The 25,035-nt window shown below is 63.3% G+C and overlaps 1 protein-coding gene across 28 annotated transcripts in view; it reads right to left on the bottom strand.

The window, feature by feature from the left end:
• The window catches only part of BIN1 (bridging integrator 1), a 53,711-nt gene that overhangs the window by 7,122 nt on the left and 21,554 nt on the right, over nt 1-25,035 (bottom strand). For 7 of the 28 annotated variants that reach the window (XM_012779240.3, XM_012779229.3, XM_012779276.3 and 4 more), the window contains exons 2-13: nt 18,879-18,959; nt 13,935-13,989; nt 13,721-13,815; nt 13,199-13,294; nt 12,133-12,240; nt 11,388-11,480; nt 7,991-8,076; nt 7,747-7,822; nt 6,290-6,372; nt 5,036-5,080; nt 3,509-3,656; nt 2,175-2,303 (exon numbers count right to left, since the gene is read on the bottom strand). In XM_012779240.3, the coding sequence (XP_012634694.1) occupies nt 2,175-2,303; nt 3,509-3,656; nt 5,036-5,080; nt 6,290-6,372; nt 7,747-7,822; nt 7,991-8,076; nt 11,388-11,480; nt 12,133-12,240; nt 13,199-13,294; nt 13,721-13,815; nt 13,935-13,989; nt 18,879-18,959 (1,095 nt within the window). Of the gene's footprint in view, nt 1-2,174; nt 2,304-3,508; nt 3,657-5,035; nt 5,081-6,289; nt 6,373-7,746; nt 7,823-7,990; nt 8,077-11,387; nt 11,481-12,132; nt 12,241-13,198; nt 13,295-13,720; nt 13,816-13,934; nt 13,990-18,878; nt 18,960-23,756; nt 23,852-25,035 lie in introns of those variants that run through there. The other 21 variants (XM_012779289.3, XM_012779318.3, XM_012779335.3 and 18 more) reach the window with 8 other exon arrangements.

Below are 25,035 nucleotides of genomic sequence, written 5' to 3'. Positions count from 1 at the left end.
CGGCCCTCACGCAGCGCTGGAAGGACCCTCGCCCCCACAAGCCCAGGCCAGCAGGCGGCCTGGCTCCACTCACGCTTGAGGGGTGCCAGCACTGACAGGGGGTGCCCCCAGGCCCGCGTCCACCCCATGGCGCCATCATGAAAGAGCCAGGCTGTGTGCAGGCCCTTCCCAGAGGGGCCTCTGCAGCCGAGCAGTGGGCCCATCAGGAGAAACCCAAGACCCTCAGCCCCAACAATGCAGAGCTGTCCCACAGCTCAGCAGACAAGGCATCGGGCACTACATGCAGGCCCAGCCACAGACGGAGAGCCTTGCCCAAGTGACTTACTTCCTGGCACCAGGGGGTCTGGGCCCCAAGCCCTGCCCCAGGCCCACCCAGCAACTGACTCTGCGTCTGTCCAGCGCTGCCCGAGAGCTTGGGCAGGGCAGTCGCTGCTCGGCCTGCCACACGCGTCTCTGAGGGACGGGCGGAAGCCGGTGCACGGCCCAGGTGCTCTCCCACCAGCAGGCGGCCAGCGCCTCTCAGTGGACCCCACCAAGCCCCACGACCCCTCCCCTTCTGAGAAGTCAGCCACGCCCAGGCGGCAATGCCCCTCGTGCTCCACGGGGAGGGTCACCCCCAGAGAGCGGCCCACCTCCTCCCTGCCCTGCCCCAGCAGCCAGCCACCCTGCCCTGCAAGACCGAGACCACCCCTCCGTGCAGGGCCACAGGCTACTCACCACGCCACAGCAGAAAAGCCCTGGTGGCAATGCCATCATGGGCAGGACGAGCCACCCCTGCCCGCAACACCACCCCGGTGCACAGCTCTCCAGCCCAGACCAGGCCCACAGGCCCAATTCCCTGGAGATGGCGCAAGGGGGCAGCAAGGGGGCCTGAGGTGACCTGAGGGACAGGCGCACTCGGAGCCCAGAGTGTGGGCAGTCTCTGGGCCACCTCCCAGCTGGGCCCACCCTGCCTTGTCTTACCAATGGCCCACTGGACAGGCCACAGGTGGGCCCACAAGCCCCCCACCTCTTAAATGGGAGCACGACCCCTCCCAGAGGGTGGTAAAAAACAAACAGGGAGAAGTAGAGCCGTGCCGGCACTGTGCCCCCGGGATGTGCTGGCGCTCACGCCACCCTGCCATCCGTGCTCAGCTGCACACTCGTGGCAGCTGCCAGGCCTCCTCAGCCAGCCCCGGGCAGAGGCACACTCGAGCCCTGCAGGTCCTCAGCCCCGTCTCCACACTGCTCTTCCTACACAGGGGCTCACCTGTCTGCCAGGCCCTGACCAGGGTCCATCCACCTACCTACTAGCAGCCTTGTTCTAAAATTCCTTACTTCCAACCCCACATCCCTGCATGGGAGCTTGAGGCACCTCACCTAGGCCCCTCCAAGCAGAGAACACGGGTCTCAGCTCTGACGGCCACTCCTCAACTCACTCTCCCTCCAGCCTGTCCATGATCCAGGCCTCTGAGCTGCGCCAAGCACCTGCTGGGGCACAGTCTGGACCAGCTAACCTCCCCAGAGGCAAGGACCCTCGTGGGAAGGGCCCAGCCACAGAGGGAGCCGGCCTGGAGCAGCAGGCAGGCTCTGGTGCAGGGAAACCCAGCCACCCCTGAGCTGACCTGACAGTGCGTCAGGCACTCCAGCCGTGACTGCATGCGATTCTACCACAAGGGACACCTCCCCACCCGGCCCTCCCTTTGAGCATCTGTGACTGGGTGTCACACGCCTCTATCCTGCAGCCTGGCCACTGACCCCAATCCTGAGTGGCTGGCAGCAGCTCTGGAGCTGAGGTCCAGGTGTCTTGGCCATTCCAGAGCATTCCCACTGCGTTCCTGCCACTTCCTCCACTGCCACACCCTGCACGCCCTCCCCACTCCAGGAAACCCCCCCCACCCCAGGTCCTCCACGCTCCCCACGCCCCTCTGCCAGAGCACCCATCGCCCCTGCACGGAGGGTGCCGCACGGTTCCCCTGTGCCCTGCGTCTGGCCACAGCACATGCTAGAGGAGGGCGATGAGATGATGGAGATGATGGAGGGAGGCAGGAGAGAGGGAGGCTCAGACCAATCTCGCTGGCCAGATTCCTGGCTCTAAAGACAGAAGCCCAGGGCATGGGATGGAGGGCGGAGACCATGCACGCCCAGAGAGGGCAAGAAGTGGGCAGAGCTGGGCCGCGGTGGCCGCGGCTGACCTGGGAGGGGGTGGTCACGCTGATCTCAGGGACAAACGTGTCCTCAAACAGGCTGAGGATCTGCTCCTGCTTGACCTCCTTGGACGGGGTGTGTTTGGGAGGCGGAGGGACTGGCGGGCCTTTCCGCAGCTGTGGTCGGTGGTGGGTGAGGGGCGCGCGGAGCACGGGCGGGGAAGACAGACAGAGACAAAGCCACAGTCAGTCACACCCCAGGCCACAGCCCCACCAGGCCACTGAGGAGGGAGCAGATGAAGAGTCACTTCCCCGGAGACACAGACACCGGGACCAAGGCCACCTGGAGGAGACCCAGCCAGGGTCCAGAAGCCAGACCCTGTGCAGAGAGAGCCGGGAGGGGGGCAGGGGGAAGAAGGGAGGGAGGAGAGCCCAGCTGCCCGGCCACTGTGGGAGGGTGTGGCTCCCACCCGCTGTGGGGAAGAAGTCCCCCAGACAGCCGGGCCACCCTTCCTGCAGGCCCTCGCTCTAGCCCCAGCCCAACTCTGCCTCAGTGGTCCCTGTGGACGCGGCACGGAGCCAGCGGCACAGGCCACACCCCTGCCCGCCAAGTGTGGCTCCCTCCCATGTGAGACCCAGCCGGTACTGACGGGGGCGTTCTGTGAGCGTTCAGGGAATGAAAACGTGTCTGGCCCAGAGGCAGCGCTGTTCAGAGTGGGCCCCGTCCCTGCCCCCACGCGGCTATCCTAGCGTATCCCAGCAGCTGTGGGACACGGCCGGAGGAGCGCTGGGAGGACGCCATCTGCAGGCTCCACGCAGGTATGTTCCAGGGCCTGCGCAGAAACCTAGAGGACCTGGGGGTCAGGCCTGTACCCCCAGCCACCCCACGCTCCCCTCTGAGCCCATCCTCTTTCTGTCCCTTTCCAGGTCCTGCACGGCCACCAGGTTGGGCTCCTCCCTCAGCCCCTGCAAGACAGGGCCAGGCAGAGGGAAGGCGGCCACCTCCAGAGATGCCGGTGCCCTGGGAGCTGAGGGCCCCCGAGCCTCTGCCCAGGCAGGAAAGGAAGATGGACAGAGACAAAGGCCGGGGAAAGAGGGAAGGGGAAGGTGCTGCAGTGGGGGCCGCTTGGAGAGGGGACATAGTCACAGATGCCACCCTCCCACCACCCCACCCTCCAAAGCAGACCAGGACCACAGAGCTAGCCTAGAGGGGGTGGCCAAAAAGACCAAGGTCCAGGCCCACACCCCACTAGGCAAAGCTTCCGGCTCCAAACCTACCAGGCCCAGGCCCAGGAGGGGACAAAGGAGTAGGAGGGAGAGGGGGTGACAGCTGGGCAGGCAGAGGAGGAAGGCAGGGACAGGCCCGGAGACATCACACCTACCTGAGATGGGGACCTGGGGAGGGTATCCCCAGCAGCAGCCCCGCCAGCAGGCTCTGGCTCGTGGTTGACTCTGATCTCGGGGGTGGCGGCAGGGGAGCCATCGGGCGGAGGCGAGGGGCTCTTGTTTCCTTTTGCAGGGGCGTCATCACTGTGGAGGCAGGACAAGGGGAGTTGGTGTAGGGAGACCACGGTGACAAGGGGTGAGTGTGCACACGTGTGGATGCCCGGGCCCCACGTGTGAAACTGTGCATGTGTGTGCCCCGTGGCCCCGAGTGTGAAACTGCAGGCTTGTGTGTGTGAAAGAGAATGGGTAGGAATCTCAGGACCTGGGTTGTGGGCCTTCAGAGTGGGGGGCCTGCGCTGGGAACAGTGACAGCACAAGGCGTGCCTCTGGGCTGGAGGTCTGTGGTGCCCAAGGGTGCAGGGCAGGTCCCTGGGAACCACCTGCCAGAGGCCAGGCCAGCTGCTGCACAGGCTCCCTGGGCCTCTACCCTGGCTCGCGCTGAAGGGCTGGAGACCCACAGCACGAGAAGCCAGACTTCCCGCTGTGGCGAGTCCTCCAGGCAGTGAGTCCCGCCCTCGGCTGGGCTGCAGTCCCCTGGCCTGCCCCCAGGCCTCCCCACAGCCCCGTCACACGCCGCATGGCCACACTCAGCCAGACACCTCCTGTCCACACACCCGCTAAAGCGCCCATGCCACTGGAGGGCACAGGCGGGGCCTGGGTGACAGAGTGGCACCTTCGAGGCAGAGGAGCGGGCAGCAAGGGATGGAGGGCAAGGCCCCCAAGCACAGCGCCCAGTCCCGGCCCCGAGGGGCACAGTGTGGCGCGGGGCCGGTGCGGAGGCGTGGGCAGGGACCCTCCGCCAGTGCTCACAGAGGCCTCTGGGACGGCGCTGCCCCCAACAGCCACTAGCTGCGGGGCGGGACGTAAACTTAAATTAGTTTCAAGTTCAGCTGCTCAGTCACACTGGCCGCATGTCGAGTGCTCGGCAGCCACAGGGGTGACAGGCTGCTGTGCTGGACACCAGGGTCCAGGAGGACCCGGGGCGACGCTGGGACGGGTGAGAGTCACTGCTGGTGCCGCCTTCCTGTTTTGAGTTTGCGTTTTATGGGAATGTATCTGCCTCCTTAAAGAATGCATGTGAGTCACACGCACGCACACACACATGGTCTTAGAACTCAAACCCCGCCATGCTGCAGCACCCGCTCCGAGCACCCCTCCCCCGCCGGCCCCTTCCTGGCTGTGCTCTCCACAGCAGGCCCTGTCCGCGGCCGACCAGCGCTGGCCACGCGGTGGCGCCCAGGGGACGTGCCGCAGGAAGCCAGGCCGCTTGGCGAAGGCTGCCCTGCGCCTCCACCTCCTCCCCTCCCCCACACACACGGCACAGCACAGGCAGCCCTGCCCGAGCGCCACACGCAAGGCAGGTTACGGGTTAGTGGCGCCCCGGGCACAGGGCCAGCCGGGCACATGCACAGGGCCAGCCGGGCACTGGCCTCTGCGCCCGCACGCAGCACGCACGGCAGTACCTGTTCTTCTTTCTCCGCAGCCGGGAGAACAGTTTAGTTTTCTTTCTGTGGGGACGGATAGGACGTGGAGGCCTTCATTTTGGGGCAAGGCCAGATGAGGGGTGGCCTGTCCCCTTTCCTCTTTGCCAGTCCCTCTGCTCAGAGGGCAAAGGGTCAAAAGCCTCCCCCAAGCGCCGTGAAGAGGGCCTGGGCCTGCCCTGGCTGGCCTCAGCACGCAGCTGCGGGTGGCGCTGACAGCCTGGCGAGCGGCCGGAGGCCGGGCGGACAGGCAGGTCCTCCCTGTCTGGGCCCCAGTGCCCAAGCACTCCGGGTACACCCAGAGTGCCAGCAAGGGGTCCGCTGGCCAGCGCGGGCCGCTTTGGCGGGAAGGAGGCTCACCAGCCTCCACTCCTGCCCGGGACAGTCTGCTCACAGCGAGCCCACTGCCCCACCCCCCATCCTGGACGCTCCCTGGCCTGGCAGCTGTCCCTGCCTTTGGCCTTCATTCACGCCCTGCCCCAGCTCCCCACCCTGGCCTCAGGGCACCTATTCTATGTTGGGGAGGGAAGGGAGCAGCGACTTCCGCGATACCTTCTCAGGCCTGCACAGACCTCCATTGCCCCCAGAAGCAGTTCCACAGAGGCCGGCCAGCGCCGCCGCGCTCTGCTCCGACACGCCTGTGTGCGCAGTCTCGACACACGCACACGCGTGCAAGGAGGGACGCCCAGTCCTGCTGCTGTCCCTGAGCCACAGCCAGCGGAAGAGGCATGTCCCCTCCCTCGGGTCCCGCTCAGGAAGCAGCGATTCCTTGGCAGTCCGGCCTCCCCAGGGGCCGCAGCTGAGCACAGGCACCAGCGCAGCCAGCGCTGTCCAGGGACTCGGGCTTTCCCAAGAGCCGCCTCCCTGCTCTGGAGAGGGCACTCGCCCTCAGGAAGGCTGTGCGCCCGGGAATCCTTCTGTCCCCTCCCGCACCCCAAAACCAAGCCGGCACCTGCCAGCTGCTCCACAGATGAGGGGTCGGCGCCAGGCTCCGGCCTGCAGACTCCTCCAGGGTGCTCCCTCCTCAGCGGACTCGGCCAGAGGGCGAGGTGTCCCCGGACAGAGACCTGCCCTCACCCGACTCCCTGAGCACAGCGAGGCCGAGCCAGGAAGGTCCCCAGACGCCCCGGGCCAAGCCCACGGCGGCCAAGGAGGACACCGGCAGTGGAGCCGCCGCGCAGAGGCGGTGTGCGCCAGGGCCCCAACGCCGCGGCTCAGCGGGCGGGGCTCACACACCTGGGCTGCGCCTTGACCTCGAAGGTGCCGCTCCCCTGCTGCTTCTCCAGGCTGACCAGCACGCCGTTGAGGCTCTGGTTGAGCTGCAGGAGGGACACAAGGAAGTGGGGGCTCCAGCGCCTCCAAACAGACCTGCATCCCCCAAAACACCCCGTCCCACACCTCCCCCCAGTCCCTGCTGCTGCCCAGAACGAACTCCTCCTTCCCCACCAGTGAGAGCTGGAAGCAGCACACCAAACCCAGACCAAAGGCAAAAGTGGACTGCGTCACAAATACCTGTCGTTTCCGGTGGCCATCTTTTCTCCTTCTATTTGTAGGGCTATCCTAAACCACATACAGCTTGTACTGTTTTACATATTTTTCTTAAAAACTGTTTCTATAGATTGCTGATCTAATTGTTAAGGTCATTTTGCCAAGATGCTTTCAGATCACACTACAAATTCCACAAATTTCACTGAAAGAACAGGCGAGAGAGGAGGTTTATGCCTGGCACATGGTGATTCTCATTACTGAAAATGTTTCCTTCTTCGATTTGGCCAGTAGGAAGCTCAGAGCTGAATTTTCCTCCCACTTATAAACAACTGTGCCCTGTGGCATCTACTTCCATAGACTAACTTTACATAAATATTTCCTTCCCTAAAATATTTATTTTTTAAACTTTTTTATAAGTTGTCTCAAATCTCTGAAGGGAAGAAGAGAAAGTAGGAAGGAAAGAGAAGGCCAACTAGGCAGGAATCTATCCTCAGGGATGTGAGTATAAAGAGGCCCCAAGATGGTTTTCCTCCTCCAGCCCTGGCCTGGAATATACCATCATCGCTTCCTTCCTCTGGGCCCAAGAGAAAAGGTCAGACCCACCCACTGAGCAGAGTGAGTGAGCTGCTGACGCTGGGTCTCTCCAGCAGCATTTGGGGGCACTTCCAACACTGGGTTTCTCAAACTGCAAAGTTAAACAGCTTTGCATTTTCACTGCCAGGTAAGATGAAAACAACACAACACAGGAAAGCAAGCTGACCAGACCAGACTTCTTATACCAGATTCTGGCAGATGAAGCTGGCCTATTTCAATGTCTTAAGAAACATAGCACAAAAAATTAAAAATTGAGAAAATTTTAGTAATTTTATTTATTAGTTTCCTACAAATTGGAAAACTGCTACCATTTTCTAACACTGAGCTCCCTGGGCCAAGGTTGCCTGAGAACTCATTTACTGTCTGAGAGGGGCTGGTCTGCATTTCCCAACCATCTGTCCGGGCAAGAACAGGACTGGGCATGGGAGAGGGCCAGGGCTGGACCCAGGGACCCACTCGCAGCCTCCCTAGCAGCTCCCACTGGGCCTGGGCACCAGTGTGGGCCCGCCGGCAGGTGTTAGCCAGCTCCCCACCAGCGCAGCTTCTGTGCCTCTGACTCTCACCCTTGGCCAGGGTGGCATGTGGCCCCCAGAGGGCGCACCAGGGCCTACCTTACTCATCTCCTTGTGGAAGTTTTCCTCCAGACCAGCAATGCTCTGAAATGTGTTGACATAGAAACCTACACGGCTGCAGGAGGGAGGGAAGGAGGGCCAGATGAGCAGGCAGGGCAGGCCCAGGGAAACACACCCACCCCCATCATAGACACAAGCCCTGAGAGGCACGGGCACCTACGGCCCACACCAGACACACAGGCTGGGGCCTCGGGCAGGCACTCTGGCACCTCCCGGCCCTCACCTGTTCCACAGGGAAGGCAGCTCCTCCTGCAGATCCACGTTCATCTCCTCGAACACCTTCTGGGCTTTGATGAGCTCCTCCTCGGCCTGGGGGCAGGATGAGTCAATCCCCTCTGCTGGGGGCTGTCCCTGCCAGCCCAGCCAGGCCCTCCTGCCCCCTCCGGGACCAGGGCTCGGGCAAGACAGGGGCTGGGCTGGACCTGCAGCCCCTCGCACTGCAGCCCCAGGGCACAGGGCAGACGCACAGTCCTGCACCAGGGTACCTGCGCACTCGCACGTGGCCCCCAGGCTGAGGCCCGACGCTGCGGCCTCCCTCCTACCCGCCCGCCCCTTCCGAGGGCCAGCTGCTGCTCAGCAGCCACCAGCCTTCACGCCGCCCTGGGCAGCCCCTCCCGTCAGCCCTCCCTGCGGCCTGCGGCCCCCAGCAGAGGTCGCAGGAGCGCTCAGGCACCCCAGGAATGGTGGGGGGTGGCGAGGGAGGGAGGTGGCTGCCGGACGCTCCTGCCCACGCTTCCCCAGCCTGTCGTGCTGGGAGCTGCCACCGTGCGGTGGCCCCAAGGCCCCGTCCCACAGCCAGAGTGACCGTGCCGGCCCAGGCGCAGACGCTGGAAGGGCTCCACTGCTCACTCCTGGAGGGCAGGGCGCTGCCGGGACTGACTCAGGGGGCCTGGACTCAGGGTCTGAGTCACAGCCCAGGAATGCGGCGGGGGGCACTTCCCGCCAGTAGCCTCACGTTCTCGGGCTGCGCTGGGGCCTCTGGCAAAGGCAGCCAGCGGCCAGCCACAAAGCACACGATTTCCGGGCCCAGCCTACTGTCCCACCCGGCAGCAGGCGACGCGGGCCCCAGTCAGCGCCCCCTGGGCCAGAGGAGGGGCCGCCGGCTCTGCCCACAGTTACCTCAGGGACTAGCTAGAGAGGGCGTGGGCTCCTTGCCCGACCTTTCAGAATCTAATATAAATTTAAAGGTGGAATAAGATAAAAAGGAATGTCTCGATTATCTAAGCATGCGTGCCTCTCTGAGACGGAGCCAGGCTCAGGGGTCTGGCACAGCCGCACCAGGGCCAGGCTCAGGGCCATCCTGCCCTTCGTCCCCTGCCTGGCAGCGGCTGCCGAGGGTGGACTGTGGAACGCACGAGGCAGTGACTCCCACCGCACGGCGCAAGCCCGGCACTATGGACCGCGCACACCTCCCGTCCTCAACAGCCAGGAGTCCTCCTCAAGTGCCACATTCCCCAGTTCCTGTACCCTCGAAGGCCACCTCTCCATGGGGACGGAGCCACCCCAGCCCCTGAGCCCAGCTCCCCACATGAGCGATCGAGGAAGCAGTGTTGGTGGCAGCAGCCTGTCCAGGCAGCCCATCTGCGCCGAGCCGTGCTCCCATGGCAAGGCCACTGCGCAGCACGGGGTGGCTCCACTCCAGACTGCCTGGAAGTCGGGGCCTGTGCCTTTTGTCCCCTTTGGGTCACATCCCTCACACTCTGGCTCTCTAAGAAGCACTTGGGAGTGGCAGGGAGGGAGGGAAGAACTGCCCGCTGTGGGGTGCAGCCCCACGGCCCCACTGCAGCCTGCAGACAGGACGGGCAGGGCCACGCGGGCCCAGGGCCCTGCGGGCGGGTTTCTGGGGCTGTGGCAAGTGTGGAGAGCAGCTCGGAGCCAGATCAGGGGCCATGTGGTGCTGGTCGGCCGCCCCAAGCGCAGCCTCAGGAGAATTCACTGTCTCCCCAAGTCAAGTGCACCCAGGGGCCCAAGTGGCCCAGCTCACAGCCAGCCAGCCACCACGGGTAACTCCAAAGGCTCTCCAGCTTCCAGCGGGCATGAGGCGGGGTGGGGACAACAAGGATGTGCTCAAGTAAAAATGGGATACAAATGCAAAGGCCAATTTGGCTGAGAGGTGACACATCTGCAGTCCAGCAGCCACAGATGCAATCACGTGCCTCACCGTCCTGCTGCTCCCCCAGGTGAGCGCTGGGCAGTGGGCAGGCCCCATCCCAGGCCCCATGGCCTACCAGGGGCTTCTGCCACACAAAGTCTCCCAGCTGCTTTAAGGGAAGTTATGCAGACTCTCTGACTCTGGGTCAGTAACTCCAGTCCCCCTTCCAGCCCGTCCTGAACTGACAGGCAAGGGCCCACCCACCCAGCCCCTCGCTCCTCCTCCAGGCCTATGGAAGCCCTAGTCATCTCCCCTAGTCCCTGGAAAGCCAGTGTCACCTCAACCCCAGGTGAGGCTGCCAACACTCAGCACCTCCAACAACAGCCCATGGCCTCAGCCTAAAAGAAATCAGGCAGCAAGCGAGGTGGGAAATCAGGCAGCAAGCCGCACCGAGCCCAGAGCCGTCCACACTGCAGGGCTCAACACGTGTGGGTTGAAGAGGATGAAATCAAGAGGTGGCCCAGAGAAAATGGGGCAGCTGCCCAGAGAGAAGCCCAACCTCCCAGTCCCCTATCCCCATCCCCACCACACCCCTACTGTGGGGACATGAAGGAGTTTGAGAGTTTCATACAGGCTGTGTCTACAATGACCTGAAACGTGCCTCAGTTTCACGGGAGAGAAAACCATGTGGCCCACCTCTCACAGAGCAGTGCATCCAGGGTCCCTGGCCACACCAGCCCATTCCAAGGACCAGGGGTTAAAAAGAGTAAAGCATCTACTGCCACAGTGCAGAGACGGCCCAGCAGTTTTGTACAAGGAGCCTCCTCCAAGAAGTCCCCCAGGACCACTATGGTATTGCGCACTTGCCCTCCACGAAACCCCCAAACGGCCAACCCCAGGCCTCAGCAGCTCAGCCAGACTGGAGAGCCCTCCTGGCGTCCCCTCTGGAGTCACCACAGGGGCCCACAGGTCCCGGGAGCCCAGCCAGGGAGCAGGATAATAATAACCCAGGGGCTGAGTCAGGAGAGCCCAGGCTCTGCCTCTGCCCGGTCAGCTGTAGGACCCCGGGAGGAGACGTGCCTCTCTGGGCAGGTCTGTCTGCTCAGTAAATTCAAGATACCCTTGGAATGCGTCCCAGGCTGAAGGACAGCACATGCCAGGGGCCAGGAGCCCTCATGGCCACCTCCCCCACAGGAGACTTCCCAGAGAACACACAGCTGAAAGTGTCCCTGGGTTCCTGGATGAGTCTTGGTGAACAGCCGCAGACCCAGGCACTGAGGGGTGGACCTGGGCGCCCCAGCAGCTCTCCCAGAGCTCCTCCGCTGCTCTCTGCCCAGACATTCGACCTCAGGCCCCCCTGAAGCAGGACTCTCCCAGCAGAGGCCTTTGACAAGCCTCTGCCCGCTGCAGCTCTGCCACTGCCACTCGGCCGTGCTCAGACGCCACCCTGCATCCCTGGCCCAGGGCGAGAGGAGAGGAGGACAGACTGGAAGGCACCAGCGCGTGCAAGGTTAGAAGCCAGTGTCACCTGATTTCGGAGCAGGTTAGTTTGAGCTACGAGATGAGCCTGCAGTTTGCCTTGGCACCACTGGGGGGCGGCTTTCTCAAGCAGCGAGACAGGCTGGGGGGGGGCCGAGGGTGGAGAGACGGGAGGGGTGGGAGAGAGAAACAGAGACACAGATATTAAACACCACGTCCACCCACCCCACACAGTGACAGCCGAGCCAGCCACCCCGGGGGGCCGCCCCGCAGCAGGTGGAGGCCCCTGAGGCTGAGAGAAGCGGAGCCCAAGGGGGGACTCGGCCGCAGAGGAGGTGCAGGGTGAGAGCGGTCAGCGGCCAGAGGGCTCAGCCAGCAGTCGCCCAGGGCCGGGGGGCCGCCCTCAGCCCCTCACCAGTGGCAAGTGTGGCCAGCCCTGCGCCACCGGCCTGCTCCAGCCCAGGCAGGGCCACACCGGATCCTGTGACAGAATTCCACTTGGAGCGCGCCAGGCAGGGCGGCGCCAGCCCAGCGAAACCCAAGCCAGGCCCACTCTCACGCTGGAAAGTGGCCTCGGATGGGGCCAAGGGCTGGGAAGGCCGGGGGTGGGGAGGGACCAGAAGTGAACGTGAGCCCCCACCCAGGCACCCGCAGGGCCTTTCACCCGTGGCCTGGGCCGGGCCGCCCCCACCCCTGCTCAGTGACCTTGCACCAGGCAGAGGAAGGCTCCGCTGGGGACACCAGCCTCCTCCTCAGGCCCCTGCAGGCTCTTCCCGCCACCCGTCAGCCCTTACCTTGGCAATTTTGGCTTCATCCTTCTTTTTAGCGGTTTGAAGGGACTCGAAGTGGTGCCGGGCACTGTCATAGTCCACCAGCTTGCGCCCCCGCTTGGCGATGCGTGACTGAAGGACAGACGGAGGAGGGACTGAGCCAGGCAGGCCAGAGAAGCCGGCCGTGGCCAGCCTGCACGGGCCTGGAGGGCCCAGGCAGTATCCACGAGCCCTTGCTGCTCGAACCCTTCTGGTGGCAAAGAGCTCACCCTTCCATGCAGTCCAGCCCCACTATCAAACCAGTTCCTTGCAACATGAACCCACTGTGAGTTCCCACCAGCCAGACTGCATCACCCAAGTCTCTTCCTTGATCTGGCCCTGAGCTCCTTAAAGACGCCTCTTGGGCCCTGGCTTCTCTCCAGAGCCACTACCATCAGCCTTGGGGAATATGAGCAGTCCACACTGGGTGGCCCCTGGAGCCAGCATGAGCGTGACACTGCCACCCACTCAGCCCAGCTCCAGCAAGACGGCGGTGGCCCTCCCAGGCTCCAGACACCAGTGCTTCCATGGACACACCACCCGGGGGCCGTTCAGCTCAGTAGAGACCACGGCACGATGACAACTCCTACCAAGTACCCAGGCCCAGCAGAGACAGCAGGCTTCGTGAACACACACAACCACACAAATACACCCAGACACAGACACAGGTAACAGATGACACCCACGACTATGCACACGCACCCTTCCAGGCACACACAGCATAAATTCAGGGGACCTGCAGACACACACATGCCCGGACCCTACACACCTGCACACTAATCTGATCACTCCCCAGCGACATGGCCACACATGCCACACACACACCCGCAGCCTGAGACCCAAAGGGACAGGAAGGCCCAGGCCTGAGATGGCAGGGGCAGTGGGCAGCTATAGGGGAGCAGCCCTGGAGGGAGGAGATGACAAGCAGGGGCCGCCAGCCTCCAGGACAGTCACCTCCGTGCCTGAGCCAGCCTGTGCCGCGAGCCGGGCCCTCTCCAGCTCCCTCCACAGGCGACTGGGCGGAGCGTGGGGACCCATAGAGCACTCTCACCTTGATGTCAGGGAACTGGCCCAGGTACGTGTCCATGGTCAGCAGCGCCTGGTCCACCAGCTTCTGGTGGTAATCCATCCACAGCAGGTCATTGTTCTGAAACAGGCAAGGGCACGGAGTGTGCCTCCAGGGAGTGGGGCCACACCCAGCCCCCAGCGCTCACCGCCCAGGACCTGTGGGTCAGCCCAGCCCCATCACTTTGCAGCTCAGTGGCTTCTCAGAGCCTCAGTTTCCTGTAAAATGAGAGCAACAATTCCTGCCCTAAAGCTTCTCTCGGGAAGACTGTGGGGGTCAGGTGTGCTGAGACTGTGACCAGCCAGAGAGGCTTCATGAGTCATGAACCAGAACACACAGGTGAGGGACGGCCACAATCCGTGATCTGACTCGCCTTGGTGTCAGGGCGTGTGAGAAGACCCTCAAAGAGGGAAGGCAATTTGCCCAGGAGCACACAGCATGTAAGTGCCAGAGGGCTTGTCCCACAGGGCCACAGGGAGGGGCTAGGGCCACCTGCCCCATGCTCACCTCTGCGATCTTGTTTGCCTCATCCCTGCCAGGCCAGTCGGGCTCGTACACCTCCTGCAGACACTCATTCAGCTTCTTGGAGGCCTCGTGCATGGCTGTGGGCACAGAGGAGGCACGTGGGCCTCCCATTGACAGCCCCGCCCAGCCACCACACACCCACCTCTCTGCACCCACCTGTCCCCCGAGGGCCAGCTCTGCCCTGCCTGCCCCTTACCTTTGACGGAGGCCAGGTAAGTCCGGAGATCCTTCTGCAGCCGGGTACCCTCAGTCTGCAAAGAGAAAGACAAGGGCCAGGTCAGGGCCTGGGGCACACTGGTCCCTGACCCTCTCCTCCCTGCCACTCCCACATGGACAGCCAGGCTACTCCTCTGACAGCAGCCACCAGTCAGCCACCCTCTCCTCAGGCCAGTGCCAGGTGCACCTCAGAAGACAGCAGCTACGGCCCCTCGGCCACAAACTCAAGCTGAGCAGCAGGGAGCTCCTGGCACCATCCCCACCTCAGAGACCCTATTCCCACAGGGACATTCACCTGCCATTCATCAGCACCTGTCCTCTTCCAGACAGCACCCTCAGCCCTGGAAGGACAGCAGGAAGACAGGGTGCCCTGCCCCAGAGGGGACGCTGAGGGTATGGCTGAATGAGGCACAGCACACGTGTGCAGCAGGACTGGCACCTTGACCTGCCCTCAGACCACCAGGCACAGGGCACAGGGCCACAGGGCACGGGCCAGGTGGGGCTGGTGGCCACCAGGCACCTTGTTCCACAAGATCAGGTGGTGCCCAAGAATGGGGCGCTCCCACTGCATCGTACCAGGGAAGAAGGACTGGCCTTTACAGGGAGAGTGGCCTCCAGAGGCTTCCTGAGATAGCAGGACCAGCAAAGAGGGTAGAACCGTGGGCCAGGCCTCAAGTCCCTCTGGGCTGTCAGTAACAGAGAAAGCAGGAGCCAACAAAGCTGAACTGCAGGTGTGAGGAGGGGTGAACAACAGGTGAGGCCAGTGATGAGGTCCGGGACCCCGAAGTGAGATGCTGAAGTTCCCAGAAGCCGTGGGAAAAAAGGTGGCAGCACACACAGGCTGTGGAGCCATCAGACCCGGCTCTACCCCTCAGTGGACATGCAGCCTAAGCCTCGCTGAGCCTCAGCCCCCACCAGCGGGCATGAATGGCCCCTCCCTGGCTGTCCACAGGTGCCCAGGGGACAGCTGCAGTGAGCCAGCCACAGGAGACGGGCCACATGCTGAGGACAGGCACGGGGGCAGACAGGGGCCTCAGGAGAGAGTGCAGTGGTCGGGACGACCTGCACAGGCAAGGACGCCCCTAGCCTCCCCACCTGCCACCAGAGGGTGGGTTAGGGAGACACAGACCCAGCAGCTGGCCACGGGCCCGGGAGCCCGAGCGCCCTGCAGAGCTCCGGCCTGGCCAGCTCTGTCTCCCACAGAAGCCAGAAGGTGGTCCCCACCCGAGCAGGCCAGTCTCCAGGTGAGGGCAAGCAGGGACCTGGCCACCTTCACAGGCTCAACCCCGGCACCCTCAAATCTCTCCTGCCCCGCAAACAGGTCCCCTCCTCAGCCAGAGCCTGCTCTTCCTCTCCTGGTACCCACCGTGGGGCCGGCAGCTGCCACGCACCGTCTTCCCACACCACTGCCCCCTCGTGACAGTCGAGGAAGGGGAGAGGGCCAGCCACTTGTCACAGGAGGCTGGGGGAGCTGGTGAGACCCTCCAAGGCCTGGGCGCTCAGGCCGCAGGGCCGAGCGGGTCACTGGTAGCAATGTGGCCACCAGAACCCACAGACGTGCCGATCTCCCATGGCGAGCGCTCCGCGTGGCCGCAGAGACAGCCAGCAGGAGGGTTAAGAGCAGCACACGAGCGCTGTGTGATCTAACAGAGGGCGAGTGAAGGAAAACCCTCTTTGAACCCCTTCCGTGGGGCGCGGAGACAGTCCGTAACCCTGGCCAGTCCTCATGCTTATGAACGTCAGGGTCTAAGGCTCACTGGTGCAAGATTAAGCGAAGAAACAAAAGGCCAATCGCAAGCATGCAGAGCTCTCTGGAACCCCCGGGGCTGAGACACACTGAGGGAGGGGCCTCCCACTCCCGACACGCCCGCTCACGCCCGCTCACGCCCGCTCACCGCAACAGCCCGCGCTTTGTTGGCTGCGATGAGCACTGGCCTGTGCGTGGTGGGATGCCCTTGTGTCCCCTTTGTCACAGAATCCTCCAGCCCCAGCTGCTTTCCCTGCCAAGTCTCCAGCTTCCCAGCCACCCCTCTCCCCGGCACCGTGCCCCAAGCCGGCGGCCCCAGCGGTGGGTGCTGCACTCGCCGGGCTTCAGGCCGTGCCAGGGTCCCTTGTGCTCCCCAGACAACGCTGGGCTGTGAGCGGGCACGTGGCGCACAGATGTGCAGGCGGTGGGGGCTGCCTCCCTGTGCCGCTGCAGCTGGCTCGCCAGGCCCCGCCCCGCTGCCCCCGGCTCCCTCAGCCCCCTAAACAGGTGTCTGAGGAACAACTCTCTGGAGGTTCCTGGGGTTCCGATCACACTCCCAGTAGAACCCAGCTGGGGAAAAGAAGATTTGGGGGCCACTGCCCATCTCGGCCTGTCTCCCAGCTCTGGGGCTCCGGAGTCAGCAAGCGCCTGGTACAACTCTGGTGGTGCAGCAGCCGACACCCCCACACCCCTGCTGCACCTGCCCCCATGCCAGCCCCCACTGCGGCCTGAAGACCCGAGCCCCGTCTTCCCAGTGGGTCTAGCATGCAGCGATGCCCCTCTGGCTCCAGCCCTGACTCTGGCAGCTTTGCAGGGCAGCCTACATTGGGGGATCACTCTTCACCCAGCAGCCAGGGATGCTCACTTTGAGCGGAGACCTGGCTGGGCCTGGGGACAAGAAGGAATCAGACCACCCCAACTCAATGGCAGACAGACAGCAATGATAAATCCTGAGGTCCAGAAAGCTACAGGTGACCCCCAAGAGGAAGAGCTTGGCTGACCCGGAACACCCAGGATGGCTTTTAGGAGTTCCTGAGCTGGGTTTGCAGCACTCTGGGGGTGCAGGAGGGGCCGAGTGAGCTCCCTAGGGTCTCAGAGGGCTGGGCACAGGAGGGGCTGTGCCTCTTCAGCCCTGGCCTCTCTGCCCAACGAGGAGTGATTCCTTGCCCAGAGCCAAGGACCCAGAGGGGTGACTCTGAGGAACAAGTGGGGCCAGGCCACAAGGAACCTTAGCTCCCAGACCTGTGCTTTGCTGACCCTCTGCCAAATGGCCCAGCTTGCTCCAGGGAGACCCCAGCACCCACACCCCAGGGCAGCAGCTCCGGAGCTGCCCTAACCTTTCTCCCCAGCCCAGCCAGCTGCCCTCAGGCCTGGGCCAGCTCAAGAGGAAACTCAAGAGTGAGCCAAAGGCCCCAGAGCCAGGATTTAAGTCCAGTCCTTCCTGGCCTGGATTTAAGTCCCCAAAGCCCCACACCAGCTATGTGGCCTTGGAAGACTTGCTTAACCTCTCTGAGCGTCAAATACCTCATATGCACAATAAAGAGAATGGCAGCCCTATTTTAAGGACTGCAAGGCTATGTCTGTAAAACACATAGCAGTACCTGGCCCAAAGCAAGTGCCCAAGTTACAGCGACTCCTTTGAAGGCCTTCAGAGAGCCCACACCTGAGGAAGTCAGCTGAGTGGGGGCAGCGCTCGGGGGCTTCCTGGAGATGGAATCAAAAACTCCGACTTCAGGTTTCTTGTTCAAGCCTACGTTTTGCCAGACAGTACCTGAGGCCGAAGGGGCAGGGGCTTGCTCAGAGCCATAGAGGCAGGAGCTGTCCCTGTTATGGGGCCGACCTGGGCCCTAAAACATGTCTTGCTATTGGCCTAGAGGACAAGCAGCGAAGGTGGCTCCCATCCCTGCCCTGGAAGCTTCTCAGGCTCAGGCTCTCTGCCAGGCCAGGGTGGACTTGGCCGTGGGGCTGCTCCCAGAATGCTCCTAGTCCACCCTGAGGATGCTCCCAGCCCCTCCCAGAACGTTCCTTGGCCCTTTCCCAGCTCCTGGTCAAGGTCCTCCAAAGGAGGCCTGTCCCCCAGTTCCACTGCGGCTGCGGAGGCCTAGGTGGGCAGCTCCAGTAGCCTCAGGCTCAGACACCAACAAGGCAGGGACAGAGGCCTGGTTCCCCTGGCGCCCAGCCTGGGCCCACCCCGCCCGTTCTCCGCAGATCTGGACACAGACCTCATTCCCCCAGGCCCAGCCCCATTCACCGTGGCCTCGCTCTCTGGCCTCCATCCCCAGCTGACACTTCCTGTGGCTGCCTGAAGGAGCCACAGAGCCATGGTCCAGCTCCCCTCCCTTCCTGCCACCTTGTCCCCCCCCAGGGAGGGGAACTGCCAGGGTCATCTCACTCCCCACCTCTACTGTCCTCAGACACGGAAGCAGCAGTGGTTTGTTCGACTTAGCAGATCTCCAGGGGAAAGTTTTAGGGCAGACCAGAGCGCTCAGAGCCCTCCAGTCAGGAAGTCCTCTCTTGTATCTAACCACTGCCGCCAGGCTGCCCCATGATTACTCCCCTTGGACAGATGTCAGGGGAGTCAGATGTCAGGATGCCCCTGGCCCCTGGCCTATAACGGGCCTTGGTAAGGGGGCCCTGGAAGTCTCTTCCAGGCTTTGGACCTAGACGAGTATGGGCCCAAATCCACCTCCAAAGCTGGATGGCCTTGGGCAAACTACCCAAACGCTCTCAGCCTCCACTGCTTCAGCTACAAAAGGAAACAAGGGTAGGGGCCACCTTACAGGGCGATGGGAGCACACCACGCTCAGCAGATGCCAGGTCACACCTCGCCTGCTCTGCCCCGACACTCACCCTGCAGGTGCCACTCTCCTGGCCACAAGCTCCTGTAGCTCCCACTTGCCTTGACAGGCAAGCTTTCCCAGCCTGGCCACACTGTTTCCTACTTGCACCCAACTCTCTCCCATCACCCCACCGCCCTCTCTCTGTCTTCCCAAGGATGGAAAGTGTACATGCCCTGTGTTCTCGGCGGTGCTCCCTGCTGCAGGAGCGTCTGTGACCGTGTCACCCACACCGGCCTTTCTCCAAGCTCTCCTGCTGCACAGATTCGGCTCTTGTCGTCCTCCACCCAGCAGCCAAATTTTCACAAGCTCCCCAAGGCCAAGGGCCACCCACACTCACCAGCTGCTTGTTGAAGTTCTGGACACACTGCTCAAACTGCTCGTCCTTTGTCTCATCCGCCTTCCCCAGCTTCTGGAGGACCTGCCATGGCGAAGGGAGAAGTGGAGAATGTTATCTTGAGAAAGAAAGTGGCCAAACCAGGAGTGCTCCATCACCAATACCCCAGACCAGGGCCGGGGGCCCCTGGATGACGTCACTCAGCCCAGGGTGCCCTCCCCGCTGCTGTGACCTCCAGGGCACGACATGCCTATAAACACGTAGGTAGCAGTGCCTGGCCCACAGTTTTCAAGGAATGGCAACTCCCTAAAAGGCCATCAGGTCTGGAGGCCTCCCCAGCCACTACCCAGGGCTGGGTCCTCGACCAAGAGTGGGAGCTTGGGACAGGCTTGCTGTAGGGACCAACACCAGGAGGAGGGAGGCCTCAAAGGTAGCAGGAGGGACTGACTGGGCACCCTCCTAGCTGACCTCACACTGCACCCCTGGGTGCTCCCCTGGCTGCTGAAAAGTGAGCCAAGCAGGAACCAAGCAGGAGCCGAGCCCCGCCTTCCCACGGGCCCCATCTGGGCACACACAGAGCCCCTCGAGGGCGCACACGGCCCACAGCCACAGGCTCTGCTCCCAGCTGGGGATCTCAGAGGAGGACCCCCTCTGACAACATACAGCTGGCCCTCCACAGCTGGATTGGGGAGGGGCGGGGGGTGGCGGGTAAGGGTAGGAAGGAGGCCCAGGCCAGGAGAGGGGGGGAAACCCTAGAAAAAGCAGGGAGCCGGGCCAGGAAGCTAAGCAGAAGCCCTGACCAGAAAGGCCAGCCCACCAGGGCTTCCCAGACCTCCCTCTCTGGGCCTGCTCCCTCCGACCCCAGAGCTCCCCACGAGGGACAGAGGGCAGGGCAGGCAAAAGGAGGAGAGGAGGGGCACCTGGTGCAGAGAGGCCGCCACCACACCAACATTCAGCAGAGGCCTCTGCAGAGGCAGTAGCCACAACCCAATAAGAAGGAGAAGGAAATGGTGGTGGGGGTGGGGCTGGGAGGTGGGCGGAGGAGGTGGCCCCGCGAAGGCGGGCCCTGTGAGCGGGGGCTGGCAGGTCCTCACCGGCTTATCCTCCTCTGAAGACCCGTGGCAGGCCACACTGCCTGAACCCAGCTCTGCCTGCCCAGCGCCCAGGCAGGGTCCTGGCCCAAGGGGTGCCTGGTGCCAGGACAGGACAGGCCCTTCCCACCCTGTCTGGTCCTTGCTGGGTCAGTGCTGCATCCCCCCGGGAGGCCTGGCACCCTGCCTGGTCCTTGCTGGGTCAGTGATGCATCCCCCCAGGAGGCCTGGCACGGCGGCCGCTCTTGGCCACCTCTGGCCAAGTGCCTGCTCTGTGCCGGCCTCGTGCATCTCGGCTGGGGCAGGAAAGATGGGTCAGACAGGATCCCTGTCCCAACACACAGGGAGCCCAGGCTAGGGATTCCATCCCGCCTGGGCAGACAGGGAAGACTTCCTGGGGGAGGTGGTGGCGAGACAGAGGGGAGAGCTTGTAGCAAAGGCGAGGGGACCAGAGACCTGAGGCACCTTACTGGGGAATTTCGGATTGCTTGCGATGACTAGAGCTCACAGAAGATGCAGCGGGAAGGCCGAGGTGGCAGGTAGAAAGGCAGGGTGGGCTTTGAGGACCCCCACCAATCAGGACACAGCCCATCGGGCACATGGACGTGGGTGCCAAGGGCTGATGCTGGGTTGAGGAAAAAACCAAAACAAAACCTCCACGAGCAAGTAAATGACACTCTGCACAGTCCCCAGGCTCCCCACTGCTCCCTGGCAGCCATCCCAAGCTGGGTCCCCCAGGAAGGGGGTAGATCAGGCAGGTACCTGCCTGGCTCTGCACTGAGCCTGGACAGGTGACTGAGCCCCCACTCTCAGGTGCTACACCACAGCCCCGCCACCTCCAAAGATAGAAATGGGTCACCAAAAGGGAAAAAACTTCCAGAAGTCACCAGGGCCACCAGGGAGAGCCAGAGGCTTCCAGGGACAGGTCAGGGCCTGGCAGACCCTCAAGGCAAGAGGAACAGGGAGGAGGCCCCTTCCGCCGCCTGCTCTCCTTCTCCCTGCAGAGACGGATGCACTCAGTCAGCACGGGGCCGCCAGTCCCCAGCTGGCCGTCACGGCTCCCAGTTGTACAGAGACGTGGACTGCCCGGCCCAGCTCCCGGGCACTGCTGTGTGCTCTGCCCAGACAGCTGGAGCCACACAGGAGATCTTCCAGCCTTAAGAGAGGCCAGTCAAGGTAAAAATCCACCCAGCACCCTTTAAAGAAAAGGGAGACCTATTCTCTGAGCTTCCCGTGCCACATCTGTGAAACAAAGAGAACATTAGCACCTGCCTGAAGGATGACAAGGATCATGTCTATAAAATGCGCAGCAGTGCCAGCCCACAGCATTCAAGCAATGGCAACTCTCCAAAAGGCCTTCAGAGCAGCCTTCACGCAACTGGGGCTGGGCCCGACACTGCCAGCCCTCACTCCAGGTCCAGACTGATGGCATCCTAGGGTGCTAGACAGAAGTCACACACATGCACATTGTGTGTGCATATGGCAAACTCCTACGCACCCTTCAAAACCTTACTCAGGCAACACCTCCAGTGTGAAGCTGTCCCTGGCCTCTCCCTCCCTTGAAATACTCTGTAGCACTCAGGACCTGGGACCTACTTTCCTCACTGCTGTGTGACTTGCCTGAGTGTCTGCCTGGCATCCGCCCCCCACCGCATGAACAGCTTGAGGTCAGGGACGGTGTCCCAGTCATCTTCGTGTCCCCAGCCCCCACACAGGGCTAGGCACAGCACAGACACACAAAACAGCCTCGGTGGCTGCTGCTCATCTGAGCCATGGGCTATGAGGGCAGAGACTGCGACTTTAAACAAAACAGCTGCTTCTCAGCCGCGGTTTCCTCCCATGAGAAGTGGGAGGGGTATGGACAGAAAGCTCTCAGCCCTGAAGGGTGGAGGGGTGACAGGCACGGGGAGGCTGAGCCAGGATCCCCGCTCAAGCACTGCCCCACCCATCCACACGTCAGTCCCCACCTCGCAAGTGGGAGTGGGGACGGCAGCCACCGCGGGGCAGAGGCCCAGGGGAGCCAGCAGGTCTACACCAGCCTTGGCCTGGTGAGTCCTCACTGCACCTGCCCCCGTGTTAAAGGTCAGGGAATGGGGGCATGTGGCCTGGGGTCCCCGTCCTCAAGGAGCTCCCGGGGTGGCTGCCACAGGGAAAACCAGCCAGCACCGCCCGCCCCAGGGTGGGCCGGAACAATGTCCCCACCTCCTCGCTGGCTGCGGCTCCCCACTCCGGCTCCCCACTCCCCGGGGACTGGGGAGCTCGCCACAGCTGCGGTGCAGAGGCCTTTCTGACAGCCCCCAGGTGCCCAGGCCGAGACCACTCCCCTCTCGGCCACCTAAATGCTGCTCAGCCACGCCAGGGCCTGTGTCCATGCCGGGCGGGGCACAAGGCAGCCTCCCCCAAGACACACAGGCCCACGCTCGCGCTCAGAGTCCTCCCCACGCTGACGGAGCCAGGGCACACGGGCTCCACCCCGTCACCCCGCACCTGCTCACCGGGCTGCCCTGTGCCAGGCCCATGGACAGGCCGCTAAAGCACGCAGGGGGCGCCGGGTGTCCAGGGCCGCGGGGGCTCAGGGAAGGCGGGGCCGCTGAGCGGGTTTGAGGGAGGAGCAGGACTCGGGTGCAGGGGGCTGGCGGTCCGGCTGGGACACTAGGTCTAGCCCCAGACACTAGGTCTCATCTGCACTTGCCACACGTCTCACTTTGCAGTGAACAGAGGGAGCCTTTGATAATGTGACAAGGGCCAGGGACACGGGCCCTGCCCCCAGGTGAGCACTATGAGCACAGAGGCTGGGCAGGGGGGAGGGGCCGGCGGCCAGAAAGCCTGCCGGCTCCACCGCTCCCCTGCCAGAGCTTCCTCTCAGCACCGCCTCAGCCTGAGGCCAGATGTGAGTGGGGCTGGAAGGCCTTGGAGGGACGTTCTGGGCCAGGGCAGGGAGGCAAAGGGGTGCCCCCATGGCGAGCTCCAGCACCTCCTTCTCCTGCCCCTCCCAAGCCCTCCACATGGCCTTTGTCATGCCCCACGTGTGCACAGAAGGCTCGGGGCAGCCGCTTCCCATAGGCGCAGGGAGCCCTGCCGAGCCCTCTACCAGCCACGCACGGCGGGCAAGGCGCCAGCACAGTGGGTCGCAGGGCCCAGGCTGGTGCACAGCCACCAAGGCGGAGGGAGGAAAGGCCTCCAGGTCCGTCTCATTTGAACTAGGAGCAGCTCACCACTTACTCCCAATACCAACCACCTCCTCCTCCCAAGGTAAGGTCTTCACCACCCTGCGACAGATGGCAGGTAACCGCAGACAAATCAGGACACAGCCTGCGGCCATCCAGGCACGCAGAAGAGCCATCATGTGGGCTCCCCCGGCTGGGCCCAGGCTCTGGCAGTCCCCCTGGGGACTCCGACCCCTCCCTCAGTACCCCGTGCACCTGTGGGGACACGTCCCCTCAGTTTGCACAGCATGGCGCAGGTGGGGGGATTCACGCCATCCAGACGCCAGGCCCTGAGCAAGGCAGGGCCCACACTCCCAGGCAGCCCTGGTCCTGGGTTCCCAGCCTGGCAGGAAAGTGGGGGCTCCTCCACCGGCTGGCAGCACCCCTCATCTCTGTTGTCAGGGGTGGCAGAGCCGGGCACACCCCAGGCCTCACCCCGAGAGTTCCCAGTACACACGCGCACACACACACACAAACACGGGTGCGTGCGTGCAGAAGGGAGGCCTGGCCCAGACTCTCCCACCATCCCACAGATCCCCTCCACCCAGCTGCCAAGCCCCCCAGAAAATGCATCGGGCCTTCACCTTCCTCATCATCTTCTCCCGCACCTGCCCCGCTGCTGCCTCAGGAAGGGTGGGTGCACAGTGAGCCCCGCCCGCAGGGCAGCTGCACCTCCCTCTTCCTCCCAGCAGGACCTTCGGCTGGAGACCACAGGACAGGATGCATATCTCGTGCCTCACACCCCTCACCCCTGCACTGAGGCTCCGCAGGCAGGCAGATACAGACACATGGAAGAGCCACTGCGAGATACCCAGCCAGGTTGTCCCTGGGCCCAGTCCTGAGGGACACACCTCAAAAGACGGGAGTGTGGAGGAGCTCCCAGAAGGAGGCCAAAGGCCATACTCTGCCCATCTGCCTGCAGGTTCCAGGCTGCTGCCTGACACCCTGAGGTTTCCTCTCTCCGGCCCCCTCCCCCCACCCTCTCCTGCACACAGCTCCAGTCAGCCAGGCTGGGGAACTGTGGCTGACAGCACAGAGCCAGCCTCCTGGGTCCTTCTGCCCCGATGCGTAAGGGGCCCTCACAGGAAGACAGAGGGCAGGGCGCCAGCTACAGGCCTCACCTGCCACCAGCTCTGAGGCCTTGTGGGGAGTTGGCTGGAGAGGCCAGAAACATGAGAAGAAACCCTGCACCGAGGCCAGGGTCCACGTGGGCACCAGGCAGGGGAAGGGGTGAGGCCCTCCCGCCTCTCCCTCCTGCCCCAGAGGCCACACACTGGCCTGGAGGCTGGGGCAGCGGTGGTGAAGGGGTGCCAGGGGAGTCTGGAGCCCCCGGGGGGCAGAGGGGCCCAGCCCTGGGACAGTCCTGCAGACCCCACAATCACCAGGCCCCAGCTCCCAACCCCCTCCAAGCTGCCCTTGCTCCCAGCGGGCAGGAGCCCTCTCTCCTAGCTGCTGCTGGACCTTCCTGCCCTCCCCTGGGGACGAGTCCCTGCTGCCCCTGTGATCGCCCACCCTGGAGTGGCAGCCACCAGCAGTCTAGGTGCCATCGGGGGCCACAGTAGCACCGACAGGAGGGCAGAGGGAGGAAGAGAGGTTTTGAGCCACCTCACTGCACACCCCTCTCAACTTCTTATTTCGAAAATATAAACCTCGAAAGAAGTCGAAAGGACAGCACAAGGGACTGCCATCGACCCTTCACTGGGAGCTGCCGACCAGTGGTTACCACTTGGCCACACCTGCTTTCTCCAGGTTTAGACAGTCTGGTTCTCGTGCGTGTCTGCCCGACCAATGGAAAGAAAGCTGCAGACATCAAGACCCTTCACTCCCAAGCACCTCACCCTAAACACTTGGGCATGTTTCCTA

This window comes from Microcebus murinus, chromosome 8 (genome assembly GCF_040939455.1).
Source record: "Microcebus murinus isolate Inina chromosome 8, M.murinus_Inina_mat1.0, whole genome shotgun sequence".
In the NCBI taxonomy this organism is placed as follows: domain Eukaryota; kingdom Metazoa; phylum Chordata; class Mammalia; order Primates; family Cheirogaleidae; genus Microcebus; species Microcebus murinus.
The sequence above is the reverse complement of the archived record's forward strand: the minus strand, read 5'-3'. Positions and strand labels throughout refer to the sequence as shown.